We start from the raw sequence: 24,233 nt of genomic DNA, 5'->3' as shown, positions 1-24,233 counted from the left end.
CCAGATTAACAATTAAATGATCAAGTTGGGGATGGCTATTTGCCTGTTCCAATAGAGCATGATCCCAGAAAAAAAAAATAGCACTCTGAATTTGCCTCCTCAGGATTGACTACAAACAAAGAAGGCCATAAAGGATTGCCTTTTTCAGTCTAATCATGCCTTAAATATACCACGCACTGAACATCTTATAATATCAGCTCAAGTACATTGGCACCAACTTACACAGAATTTCTAAACACTAGTCCCTTGAAATTGCACTTCCGTCTTGAGTTCTGTTCCAGGCCAGCTGCGCATAGATTTATACGAAGTACAACATAGACGCCTGACTGTACACCAATCAATCTGAAACTCAGTTGAAAAACAACTATAGCCAAGTGACCCAAAAATCTTAGCTGAGAAACCTGTTTCCTCCCGCTAAGATAATAATACTTCTTATATTGTTGTGAACGTATCCAAGGCAAATATTAATCTGCAACAGAACAAAAGTCATTAACGATGTTGTAGATTTGAAGAAACGTTATTGACAATTGACATATCTTATAAGCAACAAAAGGAAGTACATTAAAATAGCAGTAGATGGTTTCATGAGAGTTAAGACAGAAACTATACTTTGTAGATATCAACTATCAAGTAATCGTCACTAGCATTTAAGCTCACAAGTCAAGTGTCTTATTAAACTTGAGTTAGTGACTGAAAACCAATCAGCCTTTTATCTTTGAATAAGAAAAATTACATCAAATCAGAAAATATGATTAAAAAGAAGAGTATTAGTGGCACACCCAAATCAATCATAAAGGAAACAAAGGAGGTCCAATCATTTACTAATTATAACATAAATATACAAACTGATGAATTGATGGCCTACGGATCTTGAAGAGTTCGTACGAACGAACGAACAGTAGTAACTGATGAGTTCATAAGCATGTACTGTGTTTGATAGTCCCTGAACAGACTTAAGAACGATCAATTGAAGTGATGATTGGGCATTTGATTGGTTGTAGCTGATGAACTGGTTGGCATTTCATGAAGATACTAACACACTGTAATTTGGGAGTTACAATCTCATAACCGGGTGTAGACGTAGACGAGGATGCAGGAGCAACTTCATCACTTTTCCTTTCTATTATTTGCAGCCCTTTGTTGAGGTCGATTAAATCTAGGATTTCCAAATTAGGACATGACGGAAGACATGTCAACTCCGGGCAACTGTATATCTTCAATGTCTGCAGTTGGGAAAAACATGGTAGTAATCGCTGTGATTGGAGCTTGTTGCCACTGTTGTCTTCCATCCTTTCAACTTGGGCAGACCTTTTAACCAAATTTCTTCAAGGGAGGGAAAGAATGATAGTTCCTTATCAGAGCTTCCCAACCCAGATATAGGCATCGCTGAACAAGAATTAGCCCATGAAGGATCATCTACTCCTATGTACTCCAAGTTTTCTGAATTACTAAGTTGAATGGATTTCAGATGACCCAAATTTCCCATGCATGGCAAGTACTCTAATTCCGAACATCTAATCAGATTAAGCTCTACAATATTTGGAAGAAGGGTTAACCAACCAGGCATTTTTACACCATCATAATCATACACAGATAAATGCTTCAGGTTATGCGAACGAAACCATGAGAGAGATTGAGAAAGAGAACCCTCCCCTCCTGAACCTCCACCCCTACCCAATCCACGCTCTGCCACCACCTTTAAAGCTGCCCTTCTGTCCTCCTCCGAAAGAACACCCTCTATGCTCCTCTGACCACCCTCAAGCCTTCAATCCTGAGGTTGAATCCTTCATCCCTCTCCCTATCTCCACCCTGTCTTCCCTGATATCACCGTGGTCTTCTTCAGTAATCAAACCTGTGGGGAAATCTTTTGCCACGGATTTTCTCATCCAGCGCTTGGTGGTGCTTTGGAATTTACCCACACCGGTTTCTCTCTCTGCCATTGGTAGAGGCTTCTTTGTGGTCAAACCCCCACCTGCTTTACTTCCAAAAATCCTTGAAGGTGGACCATGGTTTATAAACTCCACCTTCCTCGATGTTCAACCTTGGATGCCTGGATTTAAGCCGTCGGAAGCATCAATCTCATTATACCCTGATTGGGTTAACCTCCCTCTTGAATTCTTCGCCCCTTAATTCTTGAAGAACATAGGGAACTCTCTTGGAAAATTCATCAAGCTCGACTCAAATACAGGGAGAAGGAATTTCAAGTTCTGGTTGATATTGCACAGCCGAAGAAAACAGGTATTTGGATTGGGCAACTCTCCTGGCACCCTTTATGGTGAGGTGGCTGCTACCTCAAATGGTTGGACTCAGGTGATCAATCGGAAATCCTAAAAACCTAAGCAAAACTCTATCTCCTCTAATTCCCGCCCAAACCATTCAAATTTCAATATTTTGACGAATACCTTCTGCATGTGACAACAATGACGTGTCATCCTCCCAACCTCTGGATTTATCGTTATCTGATAGCCGTCCATCTCTCCAGATTAAATCTCAGCCGTCCCTTTCTTCTATCGTGCCTTACACAGAATGTTGTGCGACAGCGGAAGCAAAGGTCGTAAACAAACAAGAAAACAATAAAGAAATTCAATGCAAACAATAAGAACAACACCAAGAATTTACGTGGTTCACTATCGATGTGATAGCTACGTCCACGGGCACCGAGATCGAATGATTTCACTATAAACTGGCAAAGATTACAAAGATTACAATGAAGAACTTAATCACTCAAAGTATTCTCTCTCTTGTGTTTCTCTCTCCGTTACCCTAATAATGATAATAGGAAGTTTATATAGTAGTGATTCCTAATTAAGATATACTTAGGTTACAATATCACAATATGATAAATATTAAATTCGTAATCGCTGAAAAAACCCAGATCGCCCGGTCGGGCGAAGGCCCGCCCGATCGGGCGCGAGAACACGTCTTTTCCAACAACCGAAGTACTCCAAAAAACCCCTTCCGCCCGGTCAGACCGGGCAATGTCCGCCCGGTCGGGCGAAGGCTCGCCCGGTCGGGCGAAAGCTCGCCCGATCGGGCGCGCGAGAGCAGCTTCTTCAACGAATTTGCCAGGCACCTCTTCTTCTTCCGCCCGGTCAGACCGGGCAATGTCCGCCCGATCGGGCGGACAAAGCAACGAAGTACGAGTCACCTAATACTTATCAACAATCTCCACCTTGACGAGAACTCGTAGTCAGCAAACGACCCCATCAAGACATAGTGAAAAAACATCTCAAGCCAAACCCGATGCAGGACTCATGCATAAGCCATACATCCCGATAAGTCTTCAACCAAGACCCATCACATACTCGTCTCCAAGTATAACAACTCATAATGCTCCACCTGCATCACAAGCCCCGGGCAAGCTCCACCTTAATGCCAACACACCTACACCAGGAGCTCCCCAACTTCGCCCCTCAGGGCCTACTACATCACGTAGTAATCAATATTTAGCAAGTCTAAGCAATGTTTAAACTTGCTAAACGGAACAGGCTTAGTGAAGAAATCAGCCGGGTTGTCAGCAGTCCCAATCTTCTTCACCTTAATCCTCTTGTCAGTACGTAAGAAATGATACCTGACATCAATGTGCTTCGTCCGATCATGGTGTACTTGATCTTTAGCTAAGCAAATCGCACTTAGACTATCACAATACACTGTAGCAAAATCCTGTGCAATACCCAGTTCACCTACTAGGCCTTTGAGCCAAATAGACTCCTTAGCTGCAGAAGTTAGAGCCATATACTCAGCTTCAGTAGTTGACAACGTAACTGATGACTGCAATGTAGACTTCCAACTAACCACAGAACCACCCAAAGTGAACACATAACCAGTCACAGATCTCCTGGTATCCACATCAGCTGCATAATCAGAATCACTGTACCCAGTGACCAAGCATTCCTTACCATTCCCGTACACAAGACCAATATCAGCTGTCCCTCTCAGGTAGCGAAAAATCCTTTTCACCCCTTGCCAGTGTTCCCTCCCAGGTCGAGCCATAAACCTGCTTACAACACTAACAGCATGCGCAATATCCGGCCTAGTACAGACCATAGCATACATCAAACAACCAACCGCGTTCGCATATGGAACTCTAGACATATAAGACAACTCCTCCTCTGATTGAGGTGACATAGACAAAGACAACTTACAACTAACAGTAGTTGGCGTACTTATAGGCTTCGATTTTTCCATCCCAAAACGAGACAAAATCTTTTCAATGTAGCTTTTCTGAGTCAAGAAAAGCTTACCTCTAGCCCGATCCCTGTAGATCTCCATACCCAAAATCTTCCTAGCTGCACCCAAGTCTTTCATGTCAAACTCCGAGTTAAGCATCTCCTTTAATCTAGCAATATCAGATTTATTCTTTGTGGCAACCAACATGTCATCAACATATAACAAAAGATAAATCATGGAACCATTATCCAGCTTACTATGATACACACAGCAATCATATGAATTCCTGTCAAAACCTTGTGAAACCATAAAAGAATCAAACCTTTTGTACCACTGTCGGGGGGATTGCTTAAGTCCATACAATGACTTTAGCAATCTGCAGGCATAGTGTTCCTTTCCAGGAGCTTCGAATCCTTCGGGCTGCTTCATCAGAATCTCCTCCTCCAAATCGCCATGAAGGAAGGCCGTTTTAACATCCAACTGCTCCAGCTCAAGATCAAAATGTGCTACAATTGACAATAACACACGGATAGAAGTATGTCGAACCACAGGTGAGAATATCTCAACAAAGTCAACCCCTTCTACCTGACTGAACCCCTTAGCAACTAGCCTAGCCTTAAAACGTATTTGCTCAGTTTCCGACAACCCTTCTTTCTTCTTGTAAATCCATTTACAACCCACAAGCTTCCTCCCTTCCGGTACCTTTACCAGTTCCCACACTCTGTTCTTGTAAAGAGACTGCATCTCTTCACCCATTGCGGCAAGCCATTGCGCAGACTCACTACAACTAATTGCTTGTTTATATGTGGCAGGTTCAAATGACTCTACATCATCAGCTACACTCAATGCATAACCTGTCATCGCATCAACACAGCAATTTCTTCCCTCCATCTCTTCAATCAATCTAACAGGCTTCTTGATAACTCGTTTAGGCATCTCAAGAATGGTGTCAGGTTGACTAGATGACCCCTGATTAGATTGCTCCACCTCATCCCCAGAGTTAGAATGAGTAGGAGTAATCTCAGGTTCAGGAGTACCCGGCACTGGAACATCAGCATCATCATCAATATATTGTACCCGAGGTAAATCAGCAATGGTAGACTGATGTACCTCAAGTACCCCATCTGTCTGTAATAAATTGTCTCCTTCCCTTCTCAAATCTGAAATCTCTGCATTTTTAATTGAATACATGGTGTTTTCATCGAAAGTAACATCCCTACTAAGAATGACCCGACCCTCCGAAGGTGAAAAAATTCTAAACCCCTTCACACCATCCCCGTACCCAACAAAACACCCCTTCTTGGCTCGTGGATCCAGCTTACCCTCAATAACATGATAATAAGCAACACAACCAAAAATCTTCAAATTCGAAAAATTAGGCAACTTACCACTCCAGATCTCAAACGGAATCTTGGAATCAATTCCAGAATGAGGACCCCTATTAATGACATAACAAGCTGTTAACACAGCTTCACTCCAGTACCTCCTCCCAAGCCCTGCATTAGAGAGCATGCATCGAACTCTCTCTAGCAGTGTCTGATTAACCCGTTCTGCTACACCGTTCTGCTGTGGTGTCTTCCTGACAGTATGATGCCGACCTATACCCTCATCTGCACAGAACTGATTAAACTCGTCTTTGCAAAACTCTAGCCCATTGTCCGTTCGTAGCTTCTTGATCTTCCTTCCTTGTCGATTTTCCACCAAAGCTTTCCATTGCTTGAAAACTTTGAAGGCCTCATCCTTTGACTTAAGCAACCTAAGCCATGTGTATCGGGACTTGTCATCAACAAATGACACAAAATAGTGGTAACCTCCCATACCTTCAACTCTAGATGGACCCCAGCAATCTGAATGGATGTAATCGAGCACTGCATCAGTAATGTGAGCACCCTTGCTGAACTTTGACCTGTGTTTCTTACCAAACACACAATGCTCACAAAATTCAAGGTTGGCAACCTTGACCCCGGATAGAAGACCCCTCTTGGACAATAGCTGCATCCCCTTCTCCCCCATATGACCAAGCCTCATGTGCCAAATCTTAGTCATCTCCTGGTGAGATACAGATGCGCAAACCGCAGAACTAGGCAGTGTAACACCCTCAAAAACATAGAGGGTGTTCCTTTTGATACCCTTAAGTACCAACTCAGAACCTCTGAAAATACACAACTCCCCATCTGAAAACACACCATTGTACCCCAATTCATCCAGGGTACCCAATGAAATCAGATTCTTTCCTAAAGCAGGAACATGCCGTACATTAGTCAAAGTTAACCTCCGCCCATCAACAGTCCTCAACCTCATGGAACCAATACCTGTGACCTTACATGGAGCATTGTTACCGACTATAACCATACCCCCATTGCGAGGTTCATATGTATCAAACCAATCTCGACGTGGACACATATGGAACGAACACCCTGAATCTAGAACCCAGTTATCAGATAAATCATCAGACCTAGCAGAACTGACTAATGCTAAATCTTCCTCTGAATTATAGCTCTCATTCGGTTTCTCTTCAACTACAGCAGCCTGGGACTTGTTTTTCCTCACCGGACAATTATTCCTAAAGTGACCCGGTTCTTTACAGTAATAACATGTTTTAGTAGTAGTTTTACTAGATCCATCCTTGCCGTTTCCAGCACCCGACCCAGCATTGTTCCCCTTGTTAAACCCCTTATTCTTTTTAGACTTTCCGGACTTAACAAATAACCCACTACCATTATCCCCATTATCACTCGTAGCTTTCATTCTGAGTTCCCTAGTATGAAGTGCTGCCTTCACTTCTTCTAAGGTTATAGAATCCTTACCAACAACAAAAGACTCTACAAAATTCTCAAAGCTAGACGGTAGAGATACAAGTAAAATCAACGCAGCATCCTCATCATCAATTTTAACATCTAAATTACGTAAATCAAGCAAAATAGAGTTAAGTTTTTCTAGATGTTCCCGTAAGGAAGTACCTGACTGCATCCGGAGGCTAAACAACCGCTGTTTCAGTAATAATTTGTTGGTCAACGACTTAGTCATATACAATGACTCCAGCTTCAGCCACAATCCAGCCGCCGTTTCCTGATCAGCAACCTCCGTGATGATTTGATCATCAAGACTAAGTAATATGGTAGAGTGTGCCTTCTCTTCCATAACTTCTAACTGCGAGTCAGTCGGTCCGTCTCCTGACTCCGAAGTAGTACTCTTTGGAGCCAACGGACGCCATATCTGCTGTTGTTTTAACAGAGCCTTCATCTTAATTTGCCATAGCCCGAAACTATTTTTCCCGGTAAACTTCTCAATTCTTATTGTTGAATCTCCTGCCATTGTTATCTTCAAGAAACTCTCCAAGGATTGAACCTGAGCTCTTGATACCAATTGTTGTGCGACAGCGGAAGCAAAGGTCGAAAACAAACAAGAAAACAATAAAGAAATTCAATGCAAACAATAAGAACAACACCAAGAATTTACGTGGTTCACTATCGATGTGATAGCTACGTCCACGGGCACCGAGATCGAATGATTTCACTATAAACTGGCAAAGATTACAAAGATTACAATGAAGAACTTAATCACTCAAAGTATTCTCTCTCTTGTGTTTCTCTCTCCGTTACCCTAATAATGATAATAGGAAGTTTATATAGTAGTGATTCCTAATTAAGATATACTTAGGTTACAATATCACAATATGATAAATATTAAATTCGTAATCGCTGAAAAAACCCAGATCGCCCGGTCGGGCGAAGGCCCGCCCGATCGGGCGCGAGAACACGTCTTTTCCAACAACCGAAGTACTCCAAAAAACCCCTTCCGCCCGGTCAGACCGGGCAATGTCCGCCCGGTCGGGCGAAGGCTCGCCCGGTCGGGCGAAAGCTCGCCCGATCGGGCGCGCGAGAGCAGCTTCTTCAACGAATTTGCCAGGCACCTCTTCTTCTTCCGCCCGGTCAGACCGGGCAATGTCCGCCCGATCGGGCGGACAAAGCAACGAAGTACGAGTCACCTAATACTTATCAACACAGAATCTAACCCTCCTCTTGCATAACCTCTCTTACCCACTCTCCAGCTTCCTCATCCCCAACCAAGCTTCAACAATGGAACCCAGTTCAGTCCCCTCAGCTTCCTCCTCAAACATCCCCTACTTTTAGCAAGGAATTGCTCAAGCCCTGCTGGAAAACCAACAAAATCCACCTTCTCAGACAAAACCATTTCCACACCCTCCTTTTAACCCCCAACTCAAGTGTTCGGAAGGGCCTGTGCCTATCCATGTGGTACTTCCGGGACAAACCGACTATGACTTGGGCGGAAGTGGACCCCGACGAGTGGATCTACTTCATGCAAGCTCCTTCTATGAGAATCAAGGTCAAACCATGAATTCTGAGGAAAGCCTACCTTCACCCAAAGCTGATCAATCCACCGTTCAACAGCATGTGCATGAAAAAAGCAGACGAAGAAGAAGTACTTCCAGCTCAACTCCCCACTATAGAAGATCTGTGAGGCTTCTATCCGCAGATAGCTGCTCACGTGGAACAGATGATGGCTTCCTATCCTCCAGATTCAAAAGAATTCCTTCCAGGGGGAGACTTCTTGTACTTGGTGGATCCTGCGCCCATCTTATGCTAGAGGTATAGCTCGGAAGAGCTTTCGAAGGAACTTCCTTCACCTTGTTCATACTCACTACCCAAACATCTTCAGTTTGACGGAGCTCCGTACTTCTATGTTCAATACTATAGGAGACAATTGTAAACAATTGTTGGACCATAAGAGACCAACCGTATACTAGTTTATATTATGCACTTCATTTTCTGCCTATTTTTGAAGTAGATACTTCATAAGGTTAATTTAATACATGTTGTTCTGCTCATATCCTTTACAAATGAGCCCCTGAAATTAAAATGAGCAAACTATATTAAAATGAGTAAAAACACATACAATAAAAATGAACAAACTTATATTAGAATCTTAGAAAATTGCTCCATACTATCATCACATAATACAAACTCATTAAACTCATTTTCGATAGCCGAAATCTTTCAATTTCACCGGAACACGCGACCATAATTGTCGTTGAGGAGCTCAAAAATGACATAATTGGTCTGAATTTTGAGCTTGATTTCTTTGTTATTGATGTTGCAAAGTAAATAACAATGATATTAATGGCGATGTTGTTGATGGCAAACATAATTGTCGCCGATTGGAGCTCGAAGACGCAATTATTGACCTGAATTCGAGCTTAATTTCCTTGTTTTTAATGGCGCGAAGATGATGGTGATATGAGCACAATACAAAGACGTCATGGTTGATTAGAAGTTAAGCTTAATTTCTTCGAAATTAATGGCGTGAAGTTGATGATGTATACTAAACAATAGGTGAGAGGAGAGAAAAAGAAAGAAATGTAGAGGTGAAAGAGATAAATAAGGGGGTTGGTTTAAAATACTCTTTTGGTTTTGATTTTTTAGGGAATAATCACGGCCCTTAGATTAAAAATTCAAAGATCTAGATTTATTTTCACATAAATTGGGGTTCTCATATAAGGGATTTGCTCTTACATGATCCCATTTGCAAGGAATTGGCAAGTATGACCACATACACCAACTTATGAAATGATCATAAAAGGCTATAAAATTGAGAATTTAAATTAATTTTATATAGTTTGTTGTTTGATGCTTTCCTAATTTTATACACCCATTCACTGTGTTGTGGCTCCGCCGCTGTTCACCTCTTTAGCTTCTCCAAGCTATCTATCTCTAATTCATTTACTTTACTTAGCTCATGGACCAGTTTCTAAGGCCCCGTTCACTTCACCTTATTTTTGCTGAATTGAAATTATTTTTACTGAACTGAAATTATTTTGCTGAACTTCAATTATTTTTACTGAATTGAAATTAATTTTACTGAACTGAAATTATTTTTGCTGAACTGAAATTATTTTTACTGATTTTATATTATATTTCTTCTTTAAAATTACTGAATTTTACTGAACTGGACTTATTTATGCTGAACTGAAATTATTTTTACTGAACTGAACTTATTTTTACTGAACTAAAATTATTTTTACCGAACTAAAATTATTTTTACTTAATATTATTTTAGGTGAAGTGAATATCGTCTAACACTTAAAGAGGAAAAACTAGACTGGAAAAACATTTAATGTTTCTCTAATTGTGATATCGGGGCTGCCTTACAAAAAAAAAAAAGTTTTTATTGTTTTAGGTGAAGTTCTCGATCCATTTTTGTCAATTGCTAAACATCGCCGGCAAATCTCTACATAAACCCCACAATTATTTTTATTTTGAAGCTTTTTCCCTTTTTCTAATTTTTACCCAAAACGTAATTCTCTCTCACGAAAAATGATGAGCTATAGTGGATCGCCGAGGACACCAGAGAGTCGTCGTTGTCACTGGAAAGAGAGGTACTTTTCGGTCAAAAATTACGAAATGCTGGCCGGCGTATTGCCTGACCGACGCCACCGTGGGGGTGGTGTCTGGCCCGGCTGGCCGGCCGCCGCAACTGTGGTTGTGGCGTCTGGCCGGACGCCGCCACCGTGGTAGTGACGTCTGATCGGGAAGCCACAGTCACGATTGTGGCGTCCCGGCTAGGCGCCACCGCCACGGTGACGACGTCCTGGCCAGACGCCACAACCACGGTGGCTGCGGCCCGGCCAGAAGCCACCTGCAATTCCTCATTTTTTTTTTTTTTTTTTTGGTTTTTGAACTTTGATACTAATTTGAAATTAAATATGTGTTAATAATCTCCAAAAAAAAAATTGTGTTAATTTTGTATGAATGCTTTTATACATAATTATGTGTTAAATTTAGAAATTAATTATGTGTTAATTTTGAAATTAATCATGCGTTAAATATAGAAATTAAATTTACAAATAAAAAATTTAGAAATTAATTATGTGTTAAATGTGTTTATTTAATCTTTATATGATTCTATGTATTTAAAAATAATATGTCATTGTTGTAGGATTATGGTGGAGACGGGAATGATTATAGTGGGATTTTTGTACATGATGGTCCCTTCAAAGATGCTCAACAAGCGATTAATTGGGCAAAACAGGTTGCAATTAGATCTGGTTTTTGTTTAATAGTAGCAACTCATAAATCTCAACGGGATAGTAGAATGGATCGCATTTTGAGATGCGACCGTTATCACAAAAGGGAGGAACGAGATTTCTGTACAGCGATTCGGTTTGATACAAAGCGGAAAGGTTGTGGGTGTGAGTTCAGAGTAAAGGTTCGACAACACCGAAGCCGTGATGGTTGGGAAGTGAAGGGTTACTCTAGATGGGGGTATCACAACCATGAGATGATTGTATATCCATTGGGTCATCGATAGTTAAGCGGCCTAAGTCCTGCTGCAAAATTAGTTGTCAAAGAAACGAGTGATGCTTAAGTGAAGCCTGCTAAAATATTAGCATCTGTGTTAGAGAAATTTCCTGAAGACCAGCCAGAACCGAAGACACATCTACAACGTAGATAGAAATTGAGGTTTGAACGGTCAGAGGGAAGGAACCCTATATAGCAGTTTCTACACCAGGCACAAGCACGTGGTTACTTGTTCTGGTTTTATTCTGATGAAGAGACATTCGAGGTGACTCATTTATTCCTTGTGCATCCTTATTGTGCTGATATGATCAAGTCTTGGCCATCTGTGATTTTAATCGATTCAATATACAAGACAAACAAGCACAAGTTCCCACTGGTTGAGATGATTGGGATGGCTCCAACGAACCAGAACTTTCTGATTGGTGATGCACTCGTCACGGATGAGATGGCTGCGAGTTATTATTGGGTGTTGGAGAAGTTGAGAAACTACATCGGCCCTAATGTTCAGCCATCAACCATCGTCAGTGATTGTGAGAGAGGTCTCTTTGCCCCTATAGCGGAGCTGTTTCCAGAATCAAAGCATCTATTGTGCACATGACACATCAACAACGTTGTGAAAGTCAAAGCCTACCACATTTTCAACAAGAATTTACAATTTACATTTAGCAGAGAGATTGCTAAATGGTAAGTGGCGGAAGATCCTGCAAGCTACCACAGAGGTAGAGTACGATTGAGCCTTGGATAACTTCAAGGATGCGTACCAATGGTGTCCGGCAATGGTAAACTATGTGATGCAGCAGTGTATATCCTCCGCCTCCGCTGCCTCCAATTCCTTGCCTTGCCGCCTCGACATTATAGTTTGAAGATTTTTTTAGAGAGAGGTGATGAGAGAGTAGACGGAAGAGAGAAGATGAGAGTGTGTGAGTTTTTTTGTTTTTTTTACATATAAGGGCAAAAGTGTCAATTCAACTAAAATTTGCGGGCTTTATGTAGAGATTTGCGAGCGATGTTTAGCAACTCCAAAATCATTGTAGAATAAATAAAAGATAACAAGGAGGATGAAAAATAAATAAAAAAAAATCTGAAAAGACAGAGCAAGAAATGAACAGCAGCAGCGCAGAGGTTCTGAATGGCGAAAATGGCGCAAGTCTATTAAACTCAGTGGACGCTTTCCTATTTGATTGCGATGGTATGCAATGCGTAGGCCTTTCATTTCTTAATTCTTATACAAGTAGTTGTTTTCTTAATAACAGATTTAAATCAGATATCTTTGTATTCGTGTTTGTGTTTGGTAGGTGTAATATGGAAAGGTGACAAGCTCATTGATGGCGTTTCTGAGACGCTTCAATTTTTACTTTTTACTTATTCGAATTTTGAACCACTACTCTTCAAGTTAACACGAGTGCTTCGGTGAAAACAATGGGACCTTGCCGAAGGTCCGCTGAAATGGGGAAGGCTGGATTCGGTCCAAGTTATGTTGGGCCGAAGGTTTCCTGCACAGTAAACACACGTAAACTAGCCTCGGGGGTGTTGCCGATGAAGGCCCCTCCGATGCTAAAGTCAGTACAATGTGTAAGAAGAAGACACTATGCAAGAGAGTTTGTTGCTTGAGGCTTTTATGGAATATATCAGAATATATGAATGAACATATGAATCTATGAATGAATCAGAATGAATCTCCCTTTGAATGTATCAATATGATGGCTTTTATACCTCATCATACATGGAGAGGTTGGGCCTTAGCCCAATTGGCTTGCTTTGTGGGCTGACCTTTGACTTTAGCACAATTGGAGAGTTGAACCTTGACCTTGGGCTTTTAATTGGATCATTTAGTGCTTAGGCCCAATTGGACTAAATTGGACCCAAACAACTTGCCCCCCAGACCCGATTTGGAAGGATGACGGGTCGGGTTTGATTTAATTCAGAAAAGGAGGGAAGTAAATGATTTAATTAATCCAAAAATTTGAATTTAAACCGTAATTAATGAGATAACAACGGTTAATGATTGTGGAAGTTGGACGGATAATGGGCAGTTTAATCACAAGATCATGTGTTTAACGGTTACTTAGTGGAGTATTTAAGAGAAATTAAAACGCAGACTCCTCGTATCCCATACCTGGAGATATAAACAGAGGCGCGTCATCTCTCCTCACTTATTCACCAACACAAACCCAGAATTCTCGAGAGAGAAACCAAGAACCCGCATCAAAACTTCGCAAATTCCCCGAGCATTAATCTTAGAAACTGAGACTTGCCACTACGAACTCGTAAATCGGCAACTTTCGCTTCAGATTAAGGTAAATTCCTTTGATTTCAGTTTATTTTTCTTCGAATTCGAACTCCTTCCCCTTTTCTTTCGACTTTTTTCTTCGAAATAATCAATGGCAAGAGGAGTTAGAGGTAGAGCCCGTGCTCCAAGAAGAGCAAGGCCGATTCCCGATCCTAGGAACAGGATTGGGACCTGGAATGGACAAAGGCCAGAGTCTGACCCTGCTGAAGGGATAGGGCGACTCCCCTTTCCTCGGCTCCTCCTCAGAGAACGGAGGAGCCGAGCGCTTCTGGACGGGATGATGAAGTTCCCGCTGTCCTTTGGGATATCCTCCCCGGGTTTTCAGAATGGGAGAATGCCGAAGTTGCTTCGGCCATGATAAAGAACCGCCCCTACCCATGGTGGGTGGAGAATGCCGATCAATATCGATTTGCCGAGCAAATTGAGTTGCATTACGGCATTTTTGAAGCTGATGGGTATTGGTGCCGAATGCCCTCGGCATCCGATAGAATCCATCGTCCACCCCCGGGGTATGTGGGGGTGTACACAAGACAGCTTCAGTACGGGCTGAGGTTCCCTTTGGACGTATTCGTCCGAGACTTGCTGATCCATTACAACATCTCTCTATGTCAGTTAACTCCCACCAGCATCCGAAGGGTGATGACATACTTATGGGTCTGCAAGTTCTTCAAGTACGTGCCGAACCTGCACTGCTTCAAAAAGCTCCATCGGCTAGTGCCAAATATTCAAAGTGGGCACGGAAGCCATGGTTCTGGGTGGTACCGGATTGAGTCCCGGCCCCAATACCTAACCATGTGGCCAAACGACTCTTCAGACAAGGACTGGAGAGGTCAATGGATTTGGGTTAGGGCACCCACAGATCCGGGCCACCCTTGCGTCTTCAGCGCTCCCCGGTACCTCGCTGAGCCTGATCCCGAAATGGGAAGTCTAGGTCCCCCCGCAGATAACGGGGCGGATCCGAACCTGGATCAGCAACATATCTTCGGCAAGCTGCCGAACCGGGGGGCAGTGGCCGAATGCAGCATATCCCGGAGACTTGGCTCCCCGATACGCATTACGTTTTCCAAGAGAACATGCTAGCAGTTGTTGGCCTCAGCCGAAAGTTTAAGGATGGTAAGCTTCTTCGGCTGGGGCCGAGGCTTTTTAACTCTCTTTTTCTTCTCTCGCTTCGCTTTTTTATGCTGTGCCAACCTATCTGAGCTAACCTTTCCCCTTTCCTTTTTTCAGAGCGGGACGAGACCAACGTTGGCATTAACTACGCTCGTCTTGGTGTCAACCGAGAACGAGTTGTAACTGAACGGGCCCCGTCTATCACTGAGCCGAGGCATAGGGAAGTTCATCTAGACTCTTCCCACTTCCAAATTGAGGCTGTTGCTCTGTATCAGAGGCAGAAGCCTTGGTGGAAGAAGAGAGACCCCTGGTTTCAGCTGCTGGACGAAGAAGCTGAAGCTGCCCGCACAGCCGAAGAGGTTGCACGGGTTCTCGAAGCTTGCGAAGGAGGAGAAGGGTCCTCTAGAGCTGCTGAAGCAGAAGCTGCAGCTAGAGCAGCTGAAGAAGACGAGGCTTTGCTGAAGACCTCGGTGAGCTGTTATTTTCCGCTTGTGGGCGGCTGCCGATACAGTTTAATTGAACTTGTAGCTCAATTTCTGAGCATGAATTATATATCTGATGCTCTTTTCTTCAGTTGCTTTGTTTTTGAATGCTTTACTGTTTCTGTTTCTTCAATTCTGCCGTACATACTTGCACTGAGAGTGCTTCTTGCCCCCAGAAATTGAAGTATGACTTCAGCGGAATAAGCAATTTCTTCACTTCTTCAAAATGGGTATCCGAAACACAGGGCCAACTGAAGGCAATGCTTCTGGGATACAAGTCTTACTGAAGATTGACTTCATCTGAAAGTTGGATATCCGAAACACAGGGCCAACTGAAGGCAATGCTTTGGATATTAGCTTTCTGGGATACAAGGCTCAGTTAAGGCAATATCCCAGAATTGTCCATGGACTAATGTCTTTGGAGAACAAGTCTTACTGAAGTTTGACTTCAGCTGAAAGACCAGTGTTCTTTAAAAAGACACATATCCGAAACACAGGGCCAACTTAAGGCAATGTTTCGGATAATGGCTCTCTGGGATACAAGGCTCAGTTAAGGCAATATCCCTGAATTGTCCATGGACTCATGTCTTTGGAGAACAAGTCTTACTGAAGTTTGACTTCAGCTGAAAGACCAGTGTTCTTTAAAAAGACGAGTTTTGTCAGCAATCTGAAACCCAGTTACCCGAAGGCGAAGGTTTCAGACGAGGCTGATATAAAAAATTTTCAACTGTTGCTGTTATCCTTGATTTTCTGTCTATCTTTGAAAAATGGATACCCGAAACACAGGGCCAACTTAAGGCAATGTTTCGGATAATGGCTCTCTAGGATACAAGGCTCAGTTAAGCAATATCCAGAATTGTCCATGGACTCATGTCTTTGGAGAACAAGTCTTACTGAAGTTTGACTTCAGCTGAAAGACCAGTGTTCTTTAAAAAGACGAGTTTTGTCAGCAATCTGAAAACCCAGTTACCCGAAGGCGAAGGTTTCAGACGAGGCTGATATAAAAAACCCTAAAAGAGTAGATAGAACAAAGAAAATTTTGAAAGGATAAAAAGTTGTAAACATTTATATAAATGGCGGCTCCAAGGCCTTTCATTAGTTCAAAAATGTACTTACAAAGATTGTTCTGCCCCGAAGGGTTTACACATGGTATTTTTTCAGTACATCAGCGTTCCAGTGATTTTTCAACTCAGTTCCATCCAACTGCCGAAGTCGGTATGTCCCTGGCTGAAGCTCATCATAAATTTCATAAGGTCCTTCCCATGCAGCTGAGAGTTTCCCATGGATTCGGCCTTTCTGAACTGCAGCGGCATTCCGAAGGACAAGGTCTCCAATTTTGAGAGGCCTTGCATGGACCCTTCGGTTATAAAATTTGCTGATTCTCTGCTTATAGGCGGCCATTCTATCTCAGGCTGAGTCTCTTACTTCGTCGAGGAAATCGAGAGATTCCCTCATCAATCGCTCATTCTCAACCGAGAAGTGGTGCACTCGAAGGCTCTCAGAGCCAATTTCCACTGGAAGGACAGCTTCGGCACCATACACCAGTTCAAAAGGTGAGTGGCCCGTTGCCTCTTTTCAGTTGTCCGAAGGGACCAAAGGGTTCCAGGGAGCTCCTCTAGCCATTTGGACTTTTGATCTTCCACCCTCTTCTTGAGGGCATTTAAGATCTGTTTATTTGCAGCTTCGGCTTGTCCGTTACTTTGCGGGTGGCATACCGCTGAATATGCCAGTCTGATGCCGAACTGATATGTATACCGCTTCAGCGGTAAGTTATCAAATTGCCTCCCATGATCGAAGACAAATACTCTCGGGATGCCAAAGCGAGTGATGACATTCTGCCAGATAAATTTTCTGACAGTTTGCTCTGTAATGTTCGAAGCTGCTTCGGCCTCGATCCATTTACTGAAGTAGTCGACACCAACTATCAACCATTTTTTCTGGTACACAGCCTCTGGAAATGGTCCCAGTATATCCAGTCCCCATTGGGCAAACGGGAGTGGATTAAGGATCGGCTGAAGATCCCTTGCTGGCTGATGGATAACTGGAGCGTATTTTTGACATTTTTCGCATTTCCGAACCAGCTCCTTAGCATCTGCGATCATGGTGGGCCAGTAATATCCAGCCCTCAATGCCTTGTGGGCTAAGGTTCTTCCCCCAATGTGGTTCCCACAGATGCCGAGGTGAATCTCCCGTAGGATATAATCTGCATCTGTTGGTCCCACGCATTTCAGCAATGGGGCTGAGAAGGACTTTTTCAGAAGTTCCCCCCTGAAGACAATGAACCTAGAACTGGTTCTCTTCATCTTGGAGGCCAAAGCTTTATCCTCAGGAGTTTCTCCCCGAAGCTTGAAAGCTAGATGGGGTCCATCCAACTAGGCTCTGGGTCAGCGCAACACACTTCAGGTGCTTCGTCGACACTTCTCTCTCGACGCACTTCTACATATACAGATCTGTTCAGCTCGGTAAAAGATGAACTAGCAAGTTTGGAGAGTGCATCGGCTTGAGTATTCTGACCCCTTGGGATCAGCTGAACCTCAAAAGTTTTCAGCTCTGCAATGACTGATTTGATCTTGGCAAGATAAGCTATCATGGAGGGCTCTTTTGGCCTCGTAGCTGCCACTGATCTGATATGCAACTAGCTGAGAGTCTGTTTTTAAGCAGACATGATCGGCTTCCAAGGAGATGCACAATTTTAGGCCGGCGATTGCTGCCTCATACTCGGCTTCATTGTTCGAGGCCTTAAAGAAAACTTTAGTGCATTACTCAAAGGATTTGCCTTCGGGAGAAGTTATCACTACTCCTGCCCCCGAACCGTTTTCGGTGGAAGACCCATCCGTAAACACGGTCCAGACTTTCTTTTCACTGTCTAGCGCTTCTTGGTATGAGCATTCGGCCAAGAAATCCGCTAGAGCTTGAGCCTTAATGGCAGCCCTCGGACGGTAGCTGATGCTGAATTCGGTGAGCTCAAAAGCCCACTTGGCTAGCCTACCAGATTTTTCAACCTTGCCGAGAACTTTTTCCAACGGCTGATCAGTTAAGACCACTATCTAATGGCAATCAAAATAGGGCCTCAGCTTCCGAGCAGCTACTACTACCGCGAAAGCAACTTTCTCGAGTAGAGGATAGCGAGTCTCGGCATCCGTCAGTGTATGACTGACGAAGTAGATCGGTTGCTGACTCTTACTCTCTTCCTTCAGCAATACTGCGCTGATGGTGGCTGGGCTAACGGCCACATATAGGTATAAAGTTTCTCCTTCAGCTGGGCTAGCCAGCGTTGGGAGTTGAGCCAGATGCTCCCGAAGCTGTTTAAAGGCGTCTTTTTGCTCTTCCTCCCAAACGAGCTCTTTTGTTTTCGGGAGTTTCATGGCTTTGAAGAAAGGTAACCCCTTATCCGAAGCTCTGGAAATGAACCTCGAGAGGGCTGCCATTCTTCCGGTGAGCCGCTGAACATCCCGCTTCGTTTTCGGCTCAGGAAGGTCGAGCGCCGCTTTGACTTTAGAGGGATTGGCATCAATCCCCCTTTTGCTGACCATGAACCCAAGGAATTTCCCTGACTTCACGCCGAAGACACACTTCTTCGGATTCAGCTTCATTTGATGCTTTCTCAAGGTGGCGAAAGTTTCAGCCAGGTCCTTTACATGGTCCTCTAGTTTTTTGCTTTTGACGATCGAATCGTCAACATAGACTTCCATGTTTCGGCCCTTTTGATCGGCGAAAACTTGATCCACCAGCCTTTGATAGGTTGCCCCCGCATTTTTCAATCCGAAGGGCATCATTTTGTAATTGTACACCCCAGCGTTCGTGACGAATGCTGTCTTGGCTCGATCGTCGGGGTGCATAAAGATCTGATGATACCCCGAGAATGCGTCCATGAAGCTAAGCAAGCATGGCCACTTGTCGAATCGACTAGCTGATCGATTCTCGGCAAGGGATAGAAATCCTTTGGACAAGCCTTATTTAGGTCCGTGAAGTCAACGCACATCCTCCAGGTACCATTGGGCTTCTGAACCATCACCACATTTGCCAGCCATTCTGGATATTGGCAAGGTTCAATGAATCCTGCCTCCAATAATTTTTTGACCTCGGCTGCGATGTCTTGGTTCTTATTGGCGGAGTAATTCCGCTTCTTTTGCTTAACTGGTCGACACGTCGGGTCAACATTAAGCTTATGAGAGATGAGGTCTGAACTTATCCCGGGCATATCAGCTGCCGAGAAAGCAAACACATCTCTGTTGTCCCGAAGGAGCTGAATAAGTTCACAACGGGTGTTCGGATCAAGGTCCATCCCAATTGCTACAACATTTCTCACCGTCTCCTTTGGCCAACTCAACTGTTTCAGTCTGTTGGTCCATGTCCATTGCCGATGGACTGGACTCTTCAGAATCTGGCCTGCTGCCAATGTCAGCAGGTGTCCCAGTCTTTTTGTTCTTCGGCTGGCTCTCTGAGTCTTGCGGCTCAGCTGAAGAGCTAGCCTTTTCCCTTTCGGGCCCTTTTTCTCTGGGCACAGATCCTTGGGCCGAAGCACTTAGGCCTTTCGGCTTTTTTGTGCTTGGCTCTCTTTCTTTCTCCTCCTCATCCTTGTCGTCATCTGGGCGACTACTGGATGGCTTGAGGTAGTTGCACCTTCGGGCGTCCTTTTGGTTGCCCTGTATCCTTTCGGGGAAGCCGGCGTCTGAGACGTAAATCATCAGCTGATGATAAGTTGAGACGACCCCTTGGATCTCGTGAATTATGGGTCTCCCCAAAATCACGTTGTACACTGAAGGAGCGTCGATGACCAAAAATTCAATCATGACGTTCCGGGCTGCCTCATCGCAACCGATGGTGACAGGAAGTGTCACCTTCCCATCTGGATAAGTTGAAGCCCCATTGAACCCGGATACCGGATAGGGTACCGGCGTAAGGTGCTTGGGCTTCAGCTTAATTTGATTGTAGGCCTTTCGGAACAGAATGTTTGCTCCACTGCCACCGTCAACAAGGACCTTACTGACGTCGTGGTTGGCCACCGTGGCGATGATCACCAACGGATCCTTGTGAGGGAACGTAATCCCCCGGCAGTCGGCGGCTGTGAACGTCATGTTCGGCACCGGCGACTGGGGAGATTGAATGTCAGCGTTGTTCACCTGGTGAGTCAAAGCTCTAAGGTGGCGCTTGTGCTCCCTCCGAGAGTATATTCCTCCCGAGATAACATTGATCGGAGGAATTTCCCCTCCGGCTTTTTACTGTTTTTCCGGGGGAAATCGAGGTCCTGCCGAGGGTCCTTTGCTGACCTCTCGGATTTTTTTTCTCGCGGTGATCCGCGATGTATTTTTTCAAGTATCCCTTCCGGACCATGTCCTCTATCTGGTCCTTCAGTTGGATACACTCCTCAGTGTTGTGGCCCGAAGACTCATGGAACTCACACCACTGATTTTTATTTTTTCGCTGATACCACTCTGGGAGTGGTCTCGGCTTTCGGTAACTCTGCTCCTCCTTCGTCACACTGTAAATTTTGGCGCGTGGAAGAGAGAGCGGAGTGTAGGACTCGTATCTGCCTGTGTATGAGGCAAATCTTTCCTTCTTTGGGTCGTTGGCCAAAGATTGCTCCGGGGCCTTTGACTTTCCCTTTGCCTTATGGCCTTGGCCTTCAGACAAGGGTATTTGCCTCTGTTTCCCTCCCCCGGATTGAGGTTGGGTTTTCGCTTTGTTCCATTCTTCGGCTCGGATGAACTTATCCGAAGCACTAAGAGCTTCCTCCAAGGTCTGCGGGGTATGCATGACCATGAAGTCTAGGAACTTTCCTGGCTGAAGGCCATTCTGCATTGCGAAAACGGCTAGCCCCTGGTCCAGCTGGGAGACGCTTGATGACTCGTTACTGAAACGGGTCAAGTAGTCTCGGAGGCTTTCGGTTTCCCCCTGTTGCAGACTCATGAGCTCTGCGGTAGTCTTCTCTCGGCGGTTTGCCGTGGAAAACTTGCTCCTGAACTTGGAGGACAGATCATCCCACCCTGTTACGGAGCCTTGCCTTACTCCCTTGGAGATCCACGCTTGCGCGACCCCCTTGAGAGTGGTTGGGAAATATTTGCGGTTCTTAGCCATTGTTGCTAAGATAATTGCAAGATGATCTTGGTTAGGTATTTGGCTTAAAGATTTTTGAAAGTCTTCCCCACAGACGGCGCCAAATTGTTTCGGGTGAAAACAATGGGACCTTGCCGAAGGTCCGCTGAAATGGGGAAGGCTGGATTCGGTCCAAGTTATGTTGGGCCGAAGGTTTCCTGCACAGTAAACACACGTAAACTAGCCTCGGGGGGTGTTGCCGAGGAAGGCCCCCCGATGCTAAAGTCAGTACAATGTGTAAGAAGAAGACACTATGCAAGAGAGTTTGTTGCTTGAGGCTTTTATGGAATATATCAGAATATATGAATGAACATATGAATCTATGAATGAATCAGAATGAATCAGAATGAATCTCCCTTTGAATGTATCAATATGATGGCTTTTATACCTCATCATATATGGAGAGGTTGGGCCTTAGCCCAATTGGCTTGCTTTGTGGGCTGACCTTTGACTTTAGCACAATTGGAGAGTTGAACCTTGACCTTGGGCTTTTAATTGAATCATTTAGTGCTTAGGCCCAATTGGACTAAATTGGACCCAAACAACGAGTATTGTAATTATTATTTGGGCAGGATGAGATATTCAGCTCCTCATTCGCAGCTGCTATGTACTTGAAATCCATACAATTTCCTCCCAATAAAAAGGTCACACCCTATTTCACTATTATTATACGTTTTGTTTCTATTGTTGTATACTCGTATCTAACACCAAGTGTAAATTAAATCATATTATCAGGTTTATGTTATTGGTGGAGAAGGCATTGTAGAGGAGCTGCACCTTGCCGGCTTTACATCCCTTGGTGGCCCTGTATGAATTCCCGTCCATTATCACACGCATACGTATTCTTATGGATTGTACATTGATCTTGCCACAGGAAGATGCTAATAAGAAAATTGAACTCAAACAAAATCTGTTTTTTCACCATGACAAGACTGTAATGTAACTTTATCTTGCCTCTTTAATTATTGTTATTTCAAACACCTTCAATTCTCTTTTTATTTAGTTTTTGTGTTTTGCTCTGATTTGCATTGCAGGTAGGAGCTGTTGTGGTTGGATTGGATCAGTATATTAACTTTTACAAGCTCCAGTAATTTTTCTATGCCTTCTTTTTGCTCTTTATGTCATCATTGCCTTTCTGTTTGATGAATTAGGAACTTGCTTTTATGATCACATACTTATCTACTTTTATGATCACTTCTTCACTTACCCCTTGTTTTAAAGTTGTATACGACCATTAACACATGTTTTTACATAATAATATACTCACTCGTAATATTACTACTACCACACACTGTTCTGACACCCTAGTTTGGTCTAATCGCAAATTACAGCACCTGCAGAAGACACCTATTGTTGGACAAGTTAACTTGTGATCTTTTTTTTTTTAGCCATGCTTATGTTGACTCAAGCAGATCTTGCTATTTGTCTCACAACCTGCTTGCCGTAAATTTTAATTAACCTACTCCTGCAACGGGCGACGTGTACTGTTTTCTATCTGAAGGCTTATTCAACATTTAAAGCATCTCCTCATACTCGATTACAGGTAGAAATGAGGGGGCTCAATGTAATGGTGAAAAGTGCAATTATATCAAAATTTGCTAAGTTCACTGCTTGCTTTTTTCTTATCTTTAATTAGTGCTACTATGCTTGGGATGTACTCCTGATCTCCTTCGCTTCTTCTGTTAATTGACAGGTATGCAACACTTTGCATTCGTGAGAATCCAGGATGCCTATTTATTGCTACCAACCGTGATGCTGTGGGACATATGACTGATTTACAAGAATGGCCCGGTTTTCTTCTTTCCTTGCTATATCTCCTTAAATTTCCCACAAGATTGGAATAATTTTATACAGACTAATTACAAATTATGACATCCAGTCATTTTATTCTTCCTTAATTTTGGGTGGCAGGTGCTGGATGTATGGTTGCTGCTGTATGTGGCACAACTCAGAAAGAGCCCGTTGTGGTCGGAAAGCCATCAACATTCATGATGGACTTCTTATTAAAGAAGTAAGTACATTTTAGATTAGATGCAATAGCTCTGCATAATGTAGACATTACCTCCACTCCTCCAGCCCCTTTCATATAGTCCTCATCAGGCTAGTGGCTTAGTTGTACTGTTGGTAGCATTGTAATATGTATATTAGATTATTTGAATGCTGCGTTTTGTATTCAGATTCAATGTTGACACCTCCAGAATGTGCATGGTGGGTGATAGATTGGATACTGATATTCTATTTGGACAGAGTGCTGGCTGCAAAACACTCCTTGTTCTCTCCGGTATACCAACTACCTGTTTTGATTGCGGAAATTGTATAATGTAAAAATTGTAGAACAAACGAATTTTACATTTGTGGTAATTCCTTATGGCTTATGGCACTATTACTGCAGGTGTGACAACACTGCCTGCTCTTCAGGACTCAGCAAACAACATCGTGCCAGATTACTACACAGACAAGGTGTCTGACTTGCTACAACTATTGGGACCGTAATTATGTTACATTTCAGTGACCAGTGGACCTACACCTCCCAGCCCATGAAGCCACTTCCTTCTGTGTTAACATGTCAATCCATGTCCCAGTTGTTAGTCTTGCTACTGGAACTCTATCAAACTAGGTTTACCAAAATGTGCGGTAAGCCACAATATTATTTAGCCTGAAAGTATGGCGTATTTTTCTGTTGTATTTTAACCAGGCCATTTGCTTTACCCCTTCTACTCTTCCTTGATATTTGGAAAATAAATTGGTGACACTGTGATGGAGTAT

At 43.4% G+C, this 24,233-nt stretch overlaps 1 protein-coding gene across 1 annotated transcript; it reads left to right on the top strand.

Moving 5' to 3' along the window:
* Nucleotides 1-1,623: 1,623 nt before the first annotated feature.
* Nucleotides 1,624-24,006, top strand: LOC110684720 (phosphoglycolate phosphatase 2-like). The gene is made up of 9 exons (XM_021861163.1): nt 1,624-2,097; nt 22,040-22,111; nt 22,203-22,274; nt 22,342-22,401; nt 22,502-22,554; nt 23,161-23,258; nt 23,379-23,478; nt 23,645-23,748; nt 23,860-24,006. Exons 1-9 carry the CDS (start codon nt 1,624-1,626, stop codon nt 23,958-23,960), a joined length of 1,134 nt encoding a protein of 377 aa, XP_021716855.1. The 3' UTR covers nt 23,961-24,006.
* Nucleotides 24,007-24,233: the final 227 nt, after the last annotated feature.

This window comes from Chenopodium quinoa, unplaced genomic scaffold (genome assembly GCF_001683475.1).
Source record: "Chenopodium quinoa cultivar QQ74 unplaced genomic scaffold, ASM168347v1, whole genome shotgun sequence".
Lineage (NCBI taxonomy): Eukaryota > Viridiplantae > Streptophyta > Magnoliopsida > Caryophyllales > Amaranthaceae > Chenopodium > Chenopodium quinoa.
Note: the sequence above shows the minus strand (reverse complement) of the source record. Positions and strands in the feature narration are given on the sequence as shown.